Below are 20,434 nucleotides of genomic sequence, written 5' to 3' on the forward strand. Positions count from 1 at the left end.
TGCATTTTTTTTAACACAATCCAATTACACTTTCAACAAAAATTGCGTAATACGGTTCACCACTAAATTAAAATCAGACTGCATTGCGTGCACGAGGAGTATGCATTGCATTGTACATGCATCTCATCCAGTCGTCTAATTTGGAAAATCAAAAGTAAATGTGGAACGTTATCTTAGTATCTTTAATTAAGTAGAGTACAAAATAAACATTTCAAATAGCCGACCTTTGCGGCTCTCTGTCAAAGGAGAAACATGCTCAAAGCAGAGAGAAGCAAAACACGGATTTATGGAAAATGTCCTTGCAATGGCCATCTGAACTCTTTCATAATAAAGGCCCGGCCTTTCTCTCTGGGGTACAATTCCCCCACTTCAATTCTCACTAACTGTGGGGGAATGCAATTTGATGACATATTGGATTATGTGTTTTAATGCACAAGGCCATATTCAGATTAATAGCCCATATAACAGCATAAATGGGGGTTGATTTAACAAATGTAGTTGCCGGTAGTTTTTTTTTGTTTTGAGTATGCAAAGTAACAGAATTACAGAATCGCAATTCAATTACAAACACACAACCGCACCGTGTTTATTTAAACCAAATTACCCAATTGGCCCTAACATTTGATGCTAGCTTCGGGCCCATGCGTTTAATTATCCTTTGCGATAATAGATAAATAGAGGGGGGAAGCACGATTAAGGGGGATTAATTCTAAAAAAATAGAGAATTCATAGTGGAAGGTTGTAAACATAAATGAAAAGGATACTTGACAAATCACCACATTTAAACTGCAATCGTGAAAAATAGGGGAGTTTATTAAAGATTACAAATCTAGAAAGTACAAGTAGGAAAGTGCTATACATTTGAATTGGTCCCAAACTGCAGAACGAGCGGTGCTACCAACACGCAGATCTGTTACAAGAGCTTTAACATTCTTTAAAAAAAACACAGGCTAAAAATTTGCTTAAAAATCTGTGGCAATAGTTCTAAAGGGAACAATGTTGGCAAGTTGTAAATTCAACCGATTTCAGTGGGTATCACATCGTAAAAATAACTAAGACGACAGAAAAATTAAAGTTCATCATCAGGAAACATAATATTATTTTGGACAAAGCTTGGTCAGACATAATTTTAAAAAAATTAACAATAAATCTACCAATGTTCTTATAGATAACAAATAGTTAAAGTACATAAAAAGATAGTTCATTTCCCAGCTGGGTGTCTCATATTTTTCTTGTGTTGTAAAGATAAAAGTTCAAAACACTTACACTACCTGGTGGGGATCAGCACTGTAAGTTTTTTGGCACAGTTTAAACAGAAGGTGGGAGGATTTGGGGAAAATCAATTATTTAATAATATCTTGCTGGTGTTTGTCTTAAATGTCTATCCTTGTGTGTAATGCGCTGTGTTTGTTGTCGTGGTCCCAGTAGGAACAGTGCATCATGGAGAGATCTGCTGGCTGCCTGGCACAGGGGAACTGCAGGCCGGCTCCATTGCTGGAAGAAGGCGGGGGAGCAGGGCTGAGTTGCTGGGGGTGGGGGTGATGGTGGTGGCTCATGCCATTATAGGAGTTCACCATGCTGGGCAGAGCCATGCTCTGCACTCGGGAATAAGGGTTGTAGGACGCGTGCCCCGAGAGTCCCTTCACATTGACAGAGCCGACGTTGCCACTGGCCATTTGGCAGGAGGCGTAAGACATCGGCGCAGGCGGCTGTCCAAGAGGCCAGGAGTTGTTCATGAAAGTCGACTGCAAGTATTTGGGAGGGCCGATGTAGCCATAGCTGTCACTGGCGAATAAAGCCGCCTTGCTGTGTTGGAAATGGGTGGGAGGTGGTCGGAAAGGGCGCTTCATCCTTCTCCTCCTTCTATAGTTGCCCTTTTCAAACATATCTTCACAAGCCGGGTCTAGAGTCCAGTAATTGCCCTTCCTCTCCCCGCCACCTTCCCTGGGCACTTTGATGAAACACTCGTTGAGGCTCAGATTGTGTCGGATGCTATTTTGCCAGCCTTTCTTATTCTTCTCGTAGAAAGGGAATTTGGTGATGATGTACTGATAGATGCCGGATAGAGTGAGCCGTTTCTCTGGGCTCTCTCGGATAGCCATAGCAATGAGGGCCACATAAGAATAGGGCGGTTTCTGAGTCGGATCAGGTTTCTCCGCAGTCTTGTCCGGGGATGACTCGCTCTTGACTCGGTCTTTGGAGCTAGACGTGGAGGTGTTGTCGGTCATCAGAACCATAGTGTCATCTTCGGGGTGCTGGTAGGTGGCCATCGTGAAATCGAAGTCCTTTTTCCCACTCTTTTCGCAAGTACAGGACCGGTTTCTTAAATTCTCGCAGTACCAGCGCCTATAGTCGCAGTGCAAATTCCTTGTTGATTTAAGTACCCAGGTCTGTACTCGGTCCAAAGTCTTGTTCAAGTTCGTGGTCAGTTTTTGCAGTGCATTTGTAATAAATAGTTGGTTACGAGTATGTTACTGTGATTGTACAGCCCAAGCTGTGGGTCTCTATCGCTTTAAGCCGTGCCCTTTTCGTCCCCTTGCCCAGAGAAAAATGCGTCCTCCTATTCGTGAATCTCTCAGCCTATGCACTCCTCTCATTAGTGTAACTGATCACATTTCCGCTTGCGTCATTCTCTCTCCCCCATCAAGTATCAAGACTTCGCTTCAACTTAGATATCGGTTACATGTTCGTGGGACTTATTATTAAGACGATTACACCTTTAATTTAACATGCTCTTTAAAAAATAATAACCTTTCAGAACAATTGTATTATTCTCAGAGCCATGATTACAGCTCCACATATCTGTACATTCAGAATCGCACGGACATTAAAACAGGGGAGGGGACACAACACACAGGACTGCAAGAAAACTCTATGGACGATTAGATTCCTCAGGTCCTTTCGAGCACCCGAGAACGGCGGAAATATAAAGAAAACTAGACAGTTCGAATAGATTGCATGACAAAAACAAACCCGTGCACCTCACGGCTCTGTGCAAAAAGTGCAGGAGTTACAGAAAACCCGTTTGCATTGTTCTAGATTTTGTCCGATAGGAATGCATTAATGACAAATTAAAAATGATGGTGAAAAACCTACCGCTTCGGTTGAGCTTTGTATTTGTCACTGTCTGAATGGGTTTCAGAACCCGTGAGTAAAACCAGCAAATCCAGTTTGCATTGATCTAAATCAGATCACATGGCACCATGAACCTGACTTGAACGTATGAATCATGGCACAGTAACTGGGGGATTGACCTGATCCACTCACTCCCTGTTCAAATAACAGATTAGAAAGGATAATTATCAGTGACTATAGAATGGGTCCATCAGCTGCACAGAGCCCCAGGCGTTTACGATGCTCTAGATTTTCAACCCCCCTCCCTTGGTGTGCAGGGATTATTTTTACTGGGGGGTTAGTGGGTGGGGGGTGAGTCCGCTCTGCCGACCACCCATATCGGCATGTCTATGAGGTATTTCCGCGCCTCGACCCGGCGCAGGTGTACCAGCATTGTTGTGTGTGTCATCACCTCGTTCAGATTCCCCAGAGAAGATTCCGCAGCTCCAACTCCGAAATCGTGGATTTTTTCTCTCCCCCCCTCCCATCTCTCTTTTAAAGGACGCAGTCTTGGGATTGGAAATTCTGCTATTCGAGGTATTTCTCTTTTTGACACTGGAGGGGGTGGGGGGCGAGGCTGCAAAGTGCAGTAAGCGTGGCCACTCCGGCCGGCGGATAGTCTTAACAGGGAACCTCAAATGAGGCTTTCAAACGAATCGCACCTTCTTTGTAAGGAGTGAAATAGCGCAGCCCAAACTCGGCACCGGCCCATACAGTCCCACTAGCCGCGGGGGTGGGGGGGGGGGGGTCATGCGGCAGTGTTTTTGACCTCGGTACAACTTTTAATACAATCTGTGATCTTTCTCGTTGTGCTGATAAGTATTCGGTGATTAAGTGTTGAACACCACAAACGTTGACTCTGGTTTTGGTTGTAAAACTCGATACACCTCGCGATTTCTTTGATAAATGAGTAATTGTGGAGCGAATCGAAATATAAATGTACACGGCGAAGTACAGGTACCACCAGGCTGTAAAACAAATGCATTCTATAGTTTCACCATGCGACCGAAAGGCGCTCAATGTGTCGGGGAAGAATGTAAGCTGAAAAGAGGAGAGGAGGGGTGTGTGTGTGGAGGGGTGGGGGGGGGGGGCGGGGGGCGTTGGTAAGTTTACCCTGACTATTGCCTGGAAAGACAAGAGGGAAATAATCGCTACCAGCATCTGGTGGTTTGAAATCAATCGTGCAGTTGTTAAGATGTTGTTTATCAACGGAGTTGTTTGTAGGCTTGAAAGGAGGTGTTTCAATATTTTTTCTTAATTTGTGCAACTGTCCATTGTACCGGAGTCTGTCTTCATACCTTGCAAGAATAACAGGGCACAGATAAAACAACGAGTTGTTGTCTTAATTAATTGCCTTTCAAGTGCATTTTCAAAAATGATTGGCATTGAAACGCTATCTTAACTAAGTGAATTACTGCTGTATATTTAACAGTATTTAAGCATTAATCAACCCGCACAATACTGAGTAGCACTGGATTGGGAAACTACAGGATCTGTGCCTTTGAAGAGTGTCTCTGTTGGTGAAAGGACACTGCCCCAGTGTTAGGGAAGATGATTCACTTTCCGAACCCTACTGGTCTCAAGACACCACTGCAGCCATGTGAAGCTTGCAGAGAGTCACGCTGACAGAGAATTATTTCCAGCTCCGCCAATGTTCAAAGAAAGAAATAAGTGTTCAACGCGCCAACAAAAGCTTAAATAGAGCGTTAATGTTGCTAATGACACCAAGAGCGTGAATAGAGAAACTCCTTCCATTAGCTGATTTATAGATTCATTTGGGGGGAAAAACCCCAAAGCTGGCTGGACCACATGCAGCTTGAGTAGAAGTGCTGTGCCATGCGTGATTAGAATTATTTCATAAATCTTTCAGAGGGTTTTTTCTCCAGAAATTTGTCTAAAACTATCTATAATCTGATGTCATTTTCTTTAAAAACGTTGTACAATGTGGTAAGAAATATCCCCAACAATCGTCTTGCCGCGTGAATAATTCATAGGCGCTCTCCTCCCGAATACATGAGCTTCTAACATCCTTGAAACTCAGCGACTCGATTAAACATGTATATATCAATAAAACGAAGGGACTGGGTCCAGTACCAAGCAGAGCAAGGCATGGGTCCATGGCGGTCCTCGTACGCACAGAATCAACTAGCGTGAAAGCATCCTGGACTTGTTCAGCAGCCTCAGTGGGAGTCAGTTACCGACCATGGATTCCCAACTTTTTCTATAGAGTCACTGTTTAAAACTGGAGGTCAGCTGCTACCTGACTGTTACGAAGTAGCTGCCTGTTTCCACTTTCAATCAGTTGATTAGCCTGTTTTGCAACCTACGTTTTCAGTAATGGGAATATCACACACTAAATTCCTTCACTTGAACCACACGCATGACAGAATAATGCGAAACGTGATCAGCCCATGGTCTAAAACATAAGCATTTTATGAGTTTAAAAAAAGAAACACATGACTAAATACTGATAAACTCTGAACAAACTGCCTAGTTTTTTCCCACCACTCCGCCTCCAATCTCTTCAACAAATTAATTTAGCAGGAAGACTTGTATTGCAGTTGATCTGAAACGCTGATTATAATAATCTATGTTCTGAGCGCCAAAGTGACGTTTACTCGGCCCAACAAATGCTAATAAAACTAAAGGCTCTGTGGGGAGGGGTAGTGTTCTAAAAGACGGCATCCATGGATATGGAAACTGGTCAACTTTGTCAGGAAGGGTACTGTGCTTTCGAACTTGACTGAATTTATTGAGCAAAATGTTAAATTGATAATAAAAAATGGCAATAGGGCTGGAAAAGTAGTGACGGGGCTTTTTAGGAAATGACATGAAATATCCTTGTGAGTTTTAAACAAACACGAACTGGTCTTTTTCAGACGGCTGGGGAAATTTAAGTCTGCTCCGTAAAAATCACTTTAGGCGATTGTGAATGGCAGCCCAGGGAGGCATTGGAAATGGGGTTAGTCGCTTCAGTTTACCATTCTTGCTAAAAAAATCTAAAGCCCCCCCGCCCCCTTCCCCCAAGGCAAACGACTAAATATGTCTCGTGGAAGGATGTTTCAGCGCTACATTCATATTTCAAATGAAGCCATTTCATTTTTCAGCAAGTCTCATGTTGCCCATTTTGTAGGTAGTGGGTCGTGTTTGTAAAATCCCATCAGATTGCTAATCTGACCATAGGGTCGAAATAGGGCGATATGATGTTATGACATCAGTGATATATTGACACACAATAGCTGTTATTTTATTCTCTAGTATCAGCGAGTCAACAGCATTAATATTTCCTTTAATATTCTGAACTGAATATTGTGGATTTCTAGGCAACATCAGAGATTGAGCACATCAGTTATATTTAGGGAAAATAATTTTAACATTTCCATATGAAGCACAAAGAATGGATCATTTTCATTCAAAAGGTCAATTGAATTTTGTAGTGTTCATTATTACGATGATGATAGCAAAATCCTTCCCTGTGCCTCTTTAGTCTTGATAAAGGGGTTTGACCCGAAACGTTGACTCTAATTTCTCTCCACGGATGTTGCCTGGCCTGCTGAGTTTTTTGCAGCATTTTCTGTTGTTAATTATTACGATGTTGTGCATGATTAATACATGATTGAGTAAAACCCAAAGTTATCTGTCACTAAACATTCCTGATAATTTGGATTTAAGTAAAGATTTAAAAGTCAATCCAAAAAGCAGATGCAAAAAAGGGGTATTAGAATACGTTTCACATTCCTGACGATCAAAAAGGCGAAATAAACCAGCCTAAACGAAATGGTAACAAAACCCATAGAAAATAAATGTCAAACAAGTCCTTCTTTCAGATACGTATTAATAATCTACAGGGGATGATGCAGCAGGCTTAATGATTGGAGGATATAATTAATAAACGAGACACTCGGCTTCCACTCGTGCTGTAATTAGCTCACTGCCCCTATCCCAGCAACTGAAGGCGGCGAATCACTCAGTACAGCTTTAGTGTGGCTTTGAAACCTGTATCTGGTCAACCATCTCGGCATTTCTGCTTTTAATACAGTCAACACAACACCTGCATTTCTTTGCACCTAGGAGGGCTGACTCCATAATGCAGATTAGATCCATCTCTCTTTATTCTAAATTTGATTACAGTGATAAGGAATGCTGAGCGAGGAAACTAGCGGGGTGGGTGTTTTATTTTAAATTAAAGCTTGAGATTTTAAACACGTTTGCTACTCGTAAAAATATCCCAACCACAGAGGGAAGTATTAGACGTTGCTTTGCGATGATCTCAGTAAGTACATGCGGTCAAATATTTTGTATTAAATATAAAATTAACATGTTGGTTAATTACAAAAAAAAATCCAGCCAATTAAGACAGAGGAATTGGGACTAAAATTCAACAAATAATTCTGTTTATGTAGGTATTTATTTACTGTCGTTTGAAATTGTTGTTAATTCTTGTTTTTCATTTGAAAACTATTTGGCATCTACTGTGAGTAGCTTTGTACTGAATTTACTGACAGTACCAACCTCCTTTCCAATCTCTGAAATTGACCTCAATGTGACATGGAGAGAGAGAGAGAGCGCGAGTGAGAGTTGGAAAATGATACTACAATGTGAATAACTGACACGTTGAACTGATATTGGTGCTTTTTGTTGGCGAATAAAATGTTATCATTGCGCCTGTGGACGGAAGTTATAGATTTATTAACCCACAGCATTCAATCAATGAACCATTTGCTTATTAGAACCAGCTGTAGGAACTGGAACCGGCCCGCTATATATTTCTGTAAGTTGCTCATTTGCATCTCATGTTTATTAGGGTACATGAAATATTTGGTGTTGGCCTGAACAATAACTGATTGGTGTTGCAGCACCGTTCCACCATATAACGGCTTATAAATCCAGATTAAATATCAAAATATACTGCGTTTTTTGGAGTTGTACTAAGTACTGTACCAAAAAAATGTGCTCATGAAACCGCGTAATTGCATTCCATTCTGTGTCCAGTGGCGGCTACTAGTATAGTTATGCTTTTAGTGAATGGCAGAGCTTTGATCTGCTATCGAGAATATGTTTAACTGAAAGTTCCGTTTCCTTTACACAAGGCAATGGAAAAACACACACCCAGAGATAACCGCTCCGAGTTGTCGCATTATATTGACCAAAGCATTTACAGTGGCGCTGTTACAGAATTGACTGCCGGGCAGTTACTTATTTGGATATTCAATAATTTATTTAAAGTTACAGTTCAATACATTTTTGTACAGACCCCTGAAGATGGGAAAGTTCCCGTTTCTATGTGTTACTTTCGGCTTCTTCAATATTTCAACATAAGGTATTGAAAAAGATGGAAGGCACGATCATTGCAACTTAACATGGATCTCGTTTATTATAACATATAATATATATAAAACACCTTGTCCAAGTTCAACACATGATCTTTACTATGGCCTTGACTATCTCATGCGGCGTCGCTGTTGATTTGTAATAGTTGTAATTAGTCAACGAAAAGCTCAATGATAATCACACTAGGCATTGTATTTGCAACAAGCACAATTATCTGGAAAAATCAACAAGAAATTGAAAGTAGATACAATTACGTCAGCTCCGATCACGGAAGTAGTATATTGCCGTGCGCTTTGATCCGAGGAGAATATAGAACGCATACCACAGACCCATCTGTGCAAATCAGACAATATCCTGAAAAAATACGACAGATTTACTCAATTGTTGCAGTTGAATGGTATAGAACGGTTAGCATATTAACTTAATGCCGTAATATTAGCTCTTGTCGATTACTTCCTGTTATACATGTCGACCTGTTCATGCAATTTAAGGGGAGGCTAGACAAGCACAAGAGGGAGAAGGGAATAGAGGGTTATGCTGATACATTTAGATGAGGAAAGACGGGAGGAGGCTCGCCGGCATGGACTGGTTGGGCCGAATGGCCTGTTTCTGTGCTGTATATCCTATGTAATCTTATGTAATATCTATACACGCATTCAATGTCATATATTTATTGACATACAATATAGAATGTGTCACCAATACGCGATGTAAGAGTTTCTCCAAATATTCTATTATAAACATACTCCCGTTTTAAAAGTCTACGGCATTCCGTTTATACATGTTAATACGCAACATAAATTGTTTAATATAGAATATGTTTCCCGTTCATTATTACAAGAGTACGAACAATACTTCATCAAACGAATGTGACATATCCATTACACGGTGTCCAAAAAGGTTTAAACATTTGCCAGGTTGAAAATGATCAGCAAGCTTCACAAAATTAAGGTTATACTGACGAACGTCCACAGAAATACCAAGCCTGAGCAGCATCGTTCTGCTTTAACAAATGGGAGTGATATAGCGGACTCTTGCACCTCCAGATAATGGTCATTCTTTATACATTCTGGTTGTCATTGACGAGAGACTGGTATCTTACGGATTCAGCTTAGCAGTTGCAAAATGTAACTACTCTTTTTCTTAAATAAAATATCGAAAACCTGACAGACGCGTAAAAGTTTTAAGTAATACTCATGATACAGTTGGAACCATCGATTTATTAACAATTCCTCCCTGTGGAAATCGTTACTTTGCTGGACAATTCACGTATTAGCAGGATTCCCCAAGCCTGGTTTTGTAAATAATACCACACAAAATGATAAAAGTGTTAAAAAAAAGTTGGAAATTTCTACTTTGGGATAGAGAGTTGTAACTGGACAGTTACTGAAAAACGGAAGCTGTGCATAACAGCAACATCTTGGTTTATTAATATCCTATTACACAGGTTAACAGACTGTACCATAATTCATACATTCACATTAGCATTGCCAAACTATATCAACAAGTCTTTACAATGAAACAGAACTTTCTATCAATGAAGTGAGTTTATGTACAATGCAACCATACTTTCACGTGCGGAAATGATGTAGTTACATCAAAATCTAGGTTACAACAAGGCGACAGTAATATTTAAAATATGAACTTTTACTCCTCACACGTGGAACTTATTTCCCGTGAAGCTTGGATTGTATAACAGATGTACAGAATAAAAAAAACACAAATGCACTAAAAAGTTACTCCAAACTGCACTTGTGCCGAGTGAGATCCAAAAGGTAATGGGACTGTTTCCAAACAATAGGCTGATTACTTCTACTCGAATCGCTAATTCTTTTTTCAGTCCCTCTGTTTTATTTTGCTAAGTAGTGTGGTAAATGGAATTCCATACACGTATCTGAACGACTGATGCCGTTCATTGGCGTGTTTTACAGCTTCCCCGCTCCTCCTATTATTTCCCAACCCGATTCCTACAAGCGAGGATACAAGTGACCAAAGAGCATTGTTTTGGTCCCGAACATCATGTATAACATCGAAAAAGACGACATTAAACTGTGTTCCTCGTCAACTCATCTACCGCATAAACTAAGTGTAATTGACGTTTTGCTGAAATGCTGTAAAGGCCAGATTCTGAGTTGTGTCCCAGCAGGATACCTGCTGGAAATTGTATCGGCAAATAAATAATCTCCGGCTGAATAACAACCCTACCAACAAAAACAAAACAACATCAACCCAACGTGCACATCGAGGAAAGGACTGATAACAAGGGGCAGCTGCTCAGTTTCATTCAGCAAACACCAAACAAAACAGTGAGACCTCTCCAATGCAGTCGGTGTCACTTTAAAACCCACAATCCGACGGTCCCGTATGAAATAGCCCCACTGCTGGTCGGTTATTGACCTCTCCTCGTCTATTTTTCTGGACATTGGCTGGGCATGTCGTTTGAGCAGGAGACAAGGGGTAAATTTCGCACAGGAACAAAACCCGAGGAAGAAGCAGACGTTTTCTTGGGCAAGGTTCTATCTTAAAATCAAATGAGACAATAGGCCTTTGTAATTTCACCAAGGCGTTGAACACGAGTACTTCGAAGTGAGAGTTGGGCACCCTCTCCCAGTTGTTATCGTTGATACTGGAATTTAAGATTTTATTTTAAAAAGTCCAACGTCTCTCTGTTAATTAAATATAAATGAAAAATATGCATTGAGTTTACATGTATATGCAGGTTAATTGAAACACGTGCAAGCAAATTCTTGTCAACACACAATACATCCAATTAGGATTACAACACAAATGGCAGTCACCTGATTCGACAGACCGTGAAAACTCCACAATAATAATATAAATACAAAGTAATTTGCACGGTGGAAAAGGCACCGAAAGAAAGGTTACCAAATTGCTGACTATTGCGTTGCGAATATCTGCCAGCTCAATATTGATCACACACAGGACAATGGTCCCAAGCAGTTTATCAGGACCACGCTACCATTCTAATAATTTTATTTGGAAATTATTCCACTTTTATTCTAATGGTGTAAAGGAGAATGTGTTGGTTTCTTAAACTTCTCAACAGGCCAAAATCAGAAAAGTAAATAATACACGCTGCTATGTTACTCCGAAAACAGATTGATCTTTTAGAGGGCTATATTGACCATCCACTGAAGAGCTATGATAATATATCTTTAATAAGTTTGATTATTAGGATGTTGGTGGGAATTATTTTGATTAAACCACACGACGGTTAGGTGAGATATAGAAACCAGGCCGTATAAGGTAAGTTTTAAATGATTTTTGCTTTACAAAAAAACCCAAAGAATACAAAATAAATAATTACATGTAGGTAAATATACTGAAATTGTCTGCGAGATAATTTAACCGTGTAATGTCCCTATATTGAATATCTACTATCCATGTAGAAACTCAGTTTCAAGCAAAATGTTACCATTAGTAGCATTTTGTTCATCGTGATCCATTTTGGTTACCCCTCCCAATCAGTCCTTTAACCGGGGATCCGTTTTTTCCTCACGCTTCTGTGAAGCACTTTGGGATGTTCATCGATGTTGTATAAATGTACGCTGCTGTTATCGATTCCCTCTACAAATCAGTACATCAGAATATTCTGCATAATTCATCCTACTGATTTTATTTAGGTTGGGTGTGAAAAAAAACTCATCTGAATTTATACACAGTACATTGCATAGGGCACATTCACATGCTTAGAGCGGATGGGGCGGGAAACAGCGATAATAACGCTCCAGATCCCAGAACATGGACAATGTTTCTCTTCAGAGAAAACGACCGAATACCTCATTGAATTTGGGCATCACGCAACCCAGAACGTTTATTTATCTCCTTCCCAATATAATGTTTTAATTTAGTCCAGTGGAGGAATTACAAATGATTTTGTAAAACTGATAACGATCATAGAACAAAAATCGGTACAAATCGATTAAGTAGAACCGTCGATCAGTTCTTTGTATAATTTTGCAGAACATCCACGATCGTTATACGCTTCTTTGTAAACTGAACGAGACTCACACCCTTGTCAAGATGTGCGGAATAAGCAAATTAGTTTGTGCGATATTGCTCTTTGAAGATTTTATCAGCGTATCATTTATTTACAGGATTAGTATGGATACTTATTTTACTTGTGTCTGATGTTCATTGAGAAAGAGAAGGAAAACCACATGGTCTGAGGGGTTGGGGCTGATGAACCCCTCTTTTTGATTAGAAGAGAAGCAGACTCTTTAAGCCAGGCACGCTGGGGAATCAAGTCAACAGGCAGAGAGCCCAAAGAAAACAGCCCTCCTCCTGATACTCCCTTCACACGCACACGGGTCTCACATGGTCTTCAGCGTGTCCAGAGCGGAATTTTAACAAGATATAATCAATCAACCCGCCAGATGAACAAGAAAGAACAAAACAAAACATTCAAATGTGATTTCGTATCCAACCCGTGGCTTTATTTAAGACACTGCATCGCGTACCCACAGTCCTTACAGGTTAGAAGTGGTACCATCGCTCCCTACGGCGTTTGATTTCCATATGCTTCATTACTGCTTTCGATTTGATCACACGTTCAACACTTCCGTCCTATTTTAAACAACTTTGTTCAAAATACAACCCGTAACATTTTAATAGAACCAGATGACAAATTCTAGCCACATGTTTCAGTGCTGAAGGTGTAAATGCACACGCTCTTTATCCCATCCCCATAAAGACTTTCAATTCAACCAAATACAACTCCGGTTTGAAAGTCATTTTTATTTCTTGTGGTTCCTTAGTTATTCTGGAAGTACAGCGAGGTGTGGAGCCTCTTAAACATGAGGAAAAACAGGATACGCTTGTTGTAAAAACTGCCGACCCAGCAGTGAACGAAGCAACAGGAAAACGGGGTGCAGGAGGCACCAAAGGGTTAAAACGATTTCACACCAGTTTTAAATTAGCAGAAACCGTTCTTCAAATGAAAAAAAAGGAAGCGACACAGAGGACATCTGGCTGTAGATAGATGGGAAGGAGTCTGTAAAGTGTACAAGTTCATCCACAGGCCACAATCTTGCACTTTGAATACAAACCGCAAACAGTATGTCATTTATGCAAACAGTATGTCATTTATGTACTGACGCGTTACATAACTATGCAACACAGCAGCTACCCCTCAGGCATGAGGCATGGAAACAAGGATGCCTGCTAACAATAACTAAATACTGAACATAAACCCCCAGGTAACAGCAATTTGATCCAGGCCTCCACCTTCTCTGTTCAACACGCAGTTCCACTTTAAATTCTGTACAATTATCGACGTCAGCCATATGGTTTTCAACGCATTTCAATATATTCAAAAAATAATACTCGCAGCTGCTTCCTATTTCTGATGTCGAAGGCTCTGAAAACGCGGCAGAATTCCAGCTATTTTCAATTGCGGAACTTCCATTTCACAGGTTGCTCATAAAAAGGTGTTGAACGGTTTCCCAAAAGTGGACACAACGGTAGTTTAGCCAAGATAGAAATAAAGCCTTTAAAGAGGGGGGAAAAACCTTAATAACTGACCAACACTTTAAACCCTACATTACCTAAACGAAGACCCGCTAGGCTGTTTCTTTTGAAACCGCACTCACACTAGTGATGAAGTTGTTGGCTTTCGGAGCCATCTAAGGTGGAGAGCATCTGACTTCAGATCTTTTTGCCCGTCACAATGTGCCTCCTCCCAGGTGGTTCCTGCTTCTCTTAGAACACCCTCTGTTATCTGCTTCCATACAGTACAAGGCCTGTTAGCCTTTTCCGATTTCCAGTACAGATCCAAGCGGCATCACTTTTTCTTTCTGCAGAATATTACTTGTAAAGCAATGCTTTGTTCTCCTGATCTCTTATCTTCCTTTCTTCAGTTGATCAAAGTTGGCCTGTCTGAATTCTCAGCTGCAGCAACAGTGTGGAGCTGCTGTTTTTGTACATCAGCTTTGTTGTTAGAATGCATGTCTGACGAGTCAATATTTCCTCCAGCTGAAAGCATCATTTTCAGCCCCCACCCCACCATAAACTCAATGCCCTTGCCGATGACTCCAACCAGCCACTTCATCAGGCTGAACTAGATTCTATGAAACTGTGCCATTTTGTTCATCCCAGAGCTGAACTTCAAAACCCGCTTCCTCTCCATCATCAAGATTGCTGACTTCCACCTCCACAATATTGTCTGCCTCCTCTCCTACCTCAGCCTCACTGCCACTGAAGACCGCATCCATGCTTTTTTCACCTCTTGACTTGATATGTTTAATTTCATCCTTGTTGGTTTTCCATCCTCCACACTCCATAAATTCCATACATTGTTCAAAACTCAGCTGGCCACATCCTGTAATGCACTAAGTCCCAATTGACCAGCACTTCCATCCTTACTGACCTACATTGGCTCTGTATCCCCCAGTACAGTGCATTTAAAATCCTGTCCTCATCTTCAATTTCCTCTATGGCCTTGCTCCACCCGAGCTCTATAACCACCTCCATCCTTACATCCCTTCCACATCCTTCAATGATACTACTCAGCCCTTTTGTGCAGCTCCCCACCCTTCATTCTATCATTGCTGGCAAAGTCTTTCACCACCTTGGGCCTATTCTTAGGAACACTCTCCCCAAACTTCTCCACCTCCACTTCTCACTTCACTTTAAAAATCTTCCCAAAGCCCATCTTTTTGATGTAGCTTTCAGTCACCTTGTGTAACATTTGCACCATTGCTCCTTGTCTGTTCTTTTATTCCTTTTATCTCCTTTTGTAATTTGCCCTTATGTAAAGTGTCATTTTCCATGTTAAAGGTGCTATATAAATGTAAGTTGGTGTTGTTATTGTTGTTCAGTTGCTAAGCTAGCTGTCTAACCAGACTTCAGACAGTTTTCTGAATGTTGTTGTCTTTTGCTTTCCTTTGAACAGTTTATTGTTGTCTTCTGATAATTGTAGTTATCTAGCTTCTGAAGTATGTGAAGTATTTTATATTTTGTAGTTTTTATGCCGTTGTTGCTACTCTTTTTCATTTCTATAGTTTTGATTTCAGGTAGAGTTCTTATATCTAAAGATAAACATTTATTATTTAACGTATATTTTTAATCAAATCCCACTAATAACCCACTGATATCTCTGCACTCCTCCAATTCTGGCCTCTTGCACATCCCTGATTTTAATCGTTCTACCATTGGTGGCCGTGCCTTCAGCTGTCTAGACCCTAAGCTCTGGAATTCTCTCCATAAATTTATCCACCTCTCTCTCCTCCTTTAAGATGCTCCTTAAAACCTACCTCCTTGACGAAGCTTTTGGTCATCTGTCCTAATACAGGAAACTTTTTTTTATCCGGCACGGACAGGACCAACGTGGTGCTGGTTCATCAAAAAGTCCAGATAACCGAACGCTATAGTAAAAGATAGGGAGAGCTGACAGCTCCGTATAAAGCAACAAACCCTGTTTAACTGTAGAACAATGAACACAAGTTTCAAGCATCTCTGTAGCTTAGCAACAGCTGCAGCCACACCCTTGCACAGCACAGATGGAAGAAGGCAAATACCAATATGAAGTAAAACCTACTCCTGAATTTTGCCGGTTAACCGAGATTTCCGGTTATTTAGGTGCCGGTAAATCGAAAGTTTCCTGTATCTCCTTATGTGGCTCGGTGTCAAATTTTGTTTGATAACGCTCCTGTGAACATTTTACTACGTTAAAGGTGCTATATAAATGCAAGTTGTTGTTGTAATTAAATAGCCACTAACATTACCCAACAATCAGAAATCCCTTGTTACTCACTTTATACCATATCAAATATCTCTTGGGGGCAGATTTAATACCCAGTCCATAAGTAATTCAAACAATACACAGTATATTCTTTTCAGATCCATTACTTTGACAACTACCTAGTCTCAATGTGTAGCACTCCATACCACAGACATGCTTTACATGGCAGTAACAAATTACTATCTAGAACAGTGTAAAGTGATGGCCTATTTACTTTAGCAAAGATCTATTGAAGTCAATGAAATGTATTGTTAAGTAAACTGAAGTTCTTGCCCAATATTTGTCTACACAACGAATTAGTCTGGCTATGGCATACTATTTTAAAACAGTTTTCTTCTCTTACTCATGTATCCAAAGTTTCTTTTAGCTACTGTAATACTAAGTGCTTTGCTTGGAACTAACGGAAAAGTAACACTCCCAAAATGCATCAACCATGGCACAATCTTTGCAGAGGAAAGTTGGCTTGCAACACAGTTCCACATTTGAAAAGAACTGATGCAACAAAGTAGAAGCAAAAATGCTGGCAATGCACAGAATGAAAGAAAGAAAGGAAGAAATAATTAATTAATTAATATAGCACCTTCCATGACCTCAGGATCTCCCAAAAAGGTTTACAGCTAATGAAGTACTTTTGAAGTGTAGTCACTGTTGTAATGTACAGAAACATGATAGTCACAGCAAGTTGCCGCAAACAGCCATACATTAATAACCAGATAATCTGTTTTAGTGATGTTGGTTGAGGGATAAATATTGGCTAGGACTCACCTTCCCTTCTTCAAATAGTGCCTGGATCTTCTATGTCCACCTGAGAGGGCAGATTGGGCCTCGGTTTACTATCTCTTCCAAAAGACAGCACCTCCAACAGTGCAGCGCTGAAGTGTCAGCCTAGATTATGTGCTCAAGTCTCTGGAGTAGGACTTGAACACAACAGTAGAGGTCAAAAGAGATTTAGGGATCCATATACACAGATTATTAAAATGTAGTGGTCAAGCACAAAAAATAATCTAAAAGTCTAATGGAATGTTAGCCTTTATAGCTAGAGGGCTAGAATATAAAGTGCAGGAAGTTTTCCTACACCTCTATAAAGCCCTAATTAGATCACATCTGGATTACTGTGTAGAGGCCTGGGCACTGCACCTTAGAAAGGATGTATTGACCTTGGAGTGCAGTGCAGATTCACCAAAATGTTACAAGGGCTCCAAGGGTTAAATTATGAGGAGAGGTTACATGAACTAGGCTTGTATTCCCTGGAATATAGAAGGTTAAGGGCTGATTTGATTGAGGTTGTTAGGATTTTGAAAGGAATTGCTAGGATAGATAGAGGGAAACTTTTTCTGCTGGATGGGGAGTTTAGGACAAGGGGCCGTAACCTTAAAATCAGAGACAGGCCATTCAGGAGTGAAGTTAGGAAACACTTCTTCACACAAAGGACGGTATAAAAATTGAACTCTCTCCCACAAAAAGCAGTAGATGTTAGCTCAATTAATAATTTTAAATCAGAGATCAATAGATTTTTGCTAGCCAAGGGTATTAAGGAATATGGAGCCAAGGTGGGTGGATGGAGTTAGGATACAAATCAACTATGATCCCTTTGAATGGCAGAACAGGCTCAAGGGGTTGAATAGCCTACTCCTATTCCCCTGTTCTGACTCAGGCGAGAGTGCTACCACTGAGCCAAGACTGACACCTTGGAAAAGGAAAAGATAGGTGAACACTTGTGTATTCTAATATTATTTTAATAGAACTTGTTAATTTGAAAATTTTTATTAATGCCCATTTAAAATTTTTATATTCTCAATCATTATTTATCCATATAAAATATTGACTAGCCTGCTGTCTTTCCAGCTTTTATCTCAGATTTTCAGCATTTGCATTTTCTCTTTTTATTTGCACTGTTTAATACAACGGGGTGTTCTTATTGGCACGTGCACTTTTGCTCAGATTACTGCTTGTTTGCCTCAGGTCTACTTACAACCAACTCCTCCGGTTACAGTCAACTCATAAATGTCTAATGTGATCCAAGCACATAATCCCAATTTACCAAACTACTTCCCATTCATTCTCATTATTTAGCATTCCAGACCCAAGAATAACATTAAATATAAAACCCTGATCAACAGTAAAACATTCCCAGTTCTCCAGATTATAAATCCCAGTACATAAAATGTGTTGAGTCCATTGCCAAATATCATTTAGACATAGCAGATTTTAAAAGTTTAATAATTCTGTGGAAAAACTTATATTTTTTATTAATTGTTTTATGTTAAATTGAGTTGTTGATTTTAGCATGATTCAAACATACAATTTATTGAAAAAGTCATATACATTTATCAAGAATTAACTCCATTACAATTCAGCAGGTTGCCCTTTAAGACAGACCAGCTATTACTCCGTTCCCCAGTCTCCCAGTCTTATCCAGATGTTGCAGATTCCCAGTACCTCTTCTACCATCGTCTGCTTCCCTGACTTAATCGTTTTGGGCTGTTATTTAGTCTGTGCCTCGTCATTTCCCATTTTCAACATAACCTCATTCAAACCATTTGTAATGTAATGTGCCTGGCTCAACTGTGCTGGATATTTTGGTGTTCAGCTATTAAAACATTCAGTTCCCTCATTCAGCTCGTCCCTATAAGATTTTAGTACACATGCCTATTTGTTAAGAAAAGCATATTATTCTTGCCTATTACACATGCCTATTTGTTAAGAAATGCTTATTATTCTTGCTGACTTGACAATAACGTGGCGATTTTGCACGAGTTGTACCTTCTATTCTCTTTGTTTGCCACCAATACATTGTCATCTTATGGACTATACATGAACTCTCAATCTTTTTCCTGCTAATGTTTCCTTTCTTCCATTTGTTTCTATTTTGATCAGTTGTAGTCATTGGTTTGAAATGTACAAAATATGTTCTCTTCAACCAGAGTTTAACTCCACCTCACTGCCATTCATTAGAGTTACTACATTGGATACACAGCAAGTTTGTTCATGATTAGAGCAAACTGTGTTACTATTATTCATGTTGCTTTCAAGTTAGTAATATTGTACAAGGAATACAAGACTAGGAATGTGAATAGGGGTGTGCCAATTGTAAAAAGATTGCCTAATCTATTTTTGAATATAATTATAAATAATATATCTTGAATATGTTTAAAAGATTAAGACAAATAAAATGGTTTAGTCTCAAATGCCACATATATGTAGCAGAGACCTTTTTGTCACCCTTGGTGTGTTCATATATATCAACCATACCATTGTATTGCCAGTGGGAAATAGTTACCGTACAGTGAGATTGAATGCAGCAGTAATAACATTATAAATCAGGATGAATCAACTAAATTAGTCACATTTCAAATTTTGTCCCCAGGGCATAACAATCAGCAGATCCTGCAGATTAATGCCCTTTGATTACTTTGGAAGGGGTGCCATTAAATATAGTAAAATATAAGTAGAGACTATGGATTACATATGTATATAACATGAAGAGCAGAGCGTCATATAGCACACTGTCTAATTAAATAGAGGAGAAATAAGATTATGCCATATTTTTATAATTGCACTGGAAGTTACTGCAAAGTTCCAGAAAGAAACATATTGGCCTGTATTTTGCAGTCAATGGTGAACCTGCCGCTGACCTCGAAGAAAGCTGCTCACAAAGATCTAGCAATCTCTGTGGCGTGAATTTCACCTTTCCTGACGTTAATTTCATTCTGGCGCTATATATAGGAAATCTCTGGTGTCCAGCAACAGTGATGTCATCAAGCAGGCTAAGCAGCCAATCACATTGAAGAATTCTCACAGACAGCAAACCAGGAAGTAGAAAGCACTGATTATCCTTCACCTTTTAATCATTTTACAGAGAGCAAAATTATGATTGGGACATACACATGGGATTAAAGTAGAAGCTGAAATATCATAAACAAACTAAAACATTTTAAAAACATTATTTTATAAATCTGTGGGAATTTTTATCATAATGGAGAAATTTGACATTCCACAAATATAAAATTAGCCTTTCAGGGCCAGTGAGGTTGTTCAGCAGTAATTATGACTTAGTGCACCATTGAAAACCTAGTTGCACCTCATTCAACAGGGCTTAACTTTTTATGGGGTTTTTACAGCGAGATTAGTGTGTAAAAAGTGGAAGTTCACATCAATTCAAGTGATTTGTAAGATTTCCATCTGCGAGGACTTCAACAGCACACCCTACGGAGGAGCAGGGAATCA

At 39.8% G+C, this 20,434-nt stretch overlaps 1 protein-coding gene across 1 annotated transcript; it reads right to left on the reverse strand.

Annotated features, from left to right (window-relative positions):
* Positions 1-792: 792 nt before the first annotated feature.
* foxl2a (forkhead box L2a) lies at positions 793-3,146 on the reverse strand. Its single transcript, XM_085989457.1, has one exon. The coding sequence runs from the start codon at positions 2,268-2,270 to the stop codon at positions 1,374-1,376; it is 897 nt and encodes a 298-aa protein (XP_085845583.1). The 5' UTR covers positions 2,271-3,146; the 3' UTR covers positions 793-1,373.
* Positions 3,147-20,434: the final 17,288 nt, after the last annotated feature.

This window comes from Somniosus microcephalus, chromosome 6 (assembly GCF_052327205.1).
Source record: "Somniosus microcephalus isolate GS21.2 chromosome 6, FLI_Smic_1.0, whole genome shotgun sequence".
Lineage (NCBI taxonomy): Eukaryota > Metazoa > Chordata > Chondrichthyes > Squaliformes > Somniosidae > Somniosus > Somniosus microcephalus.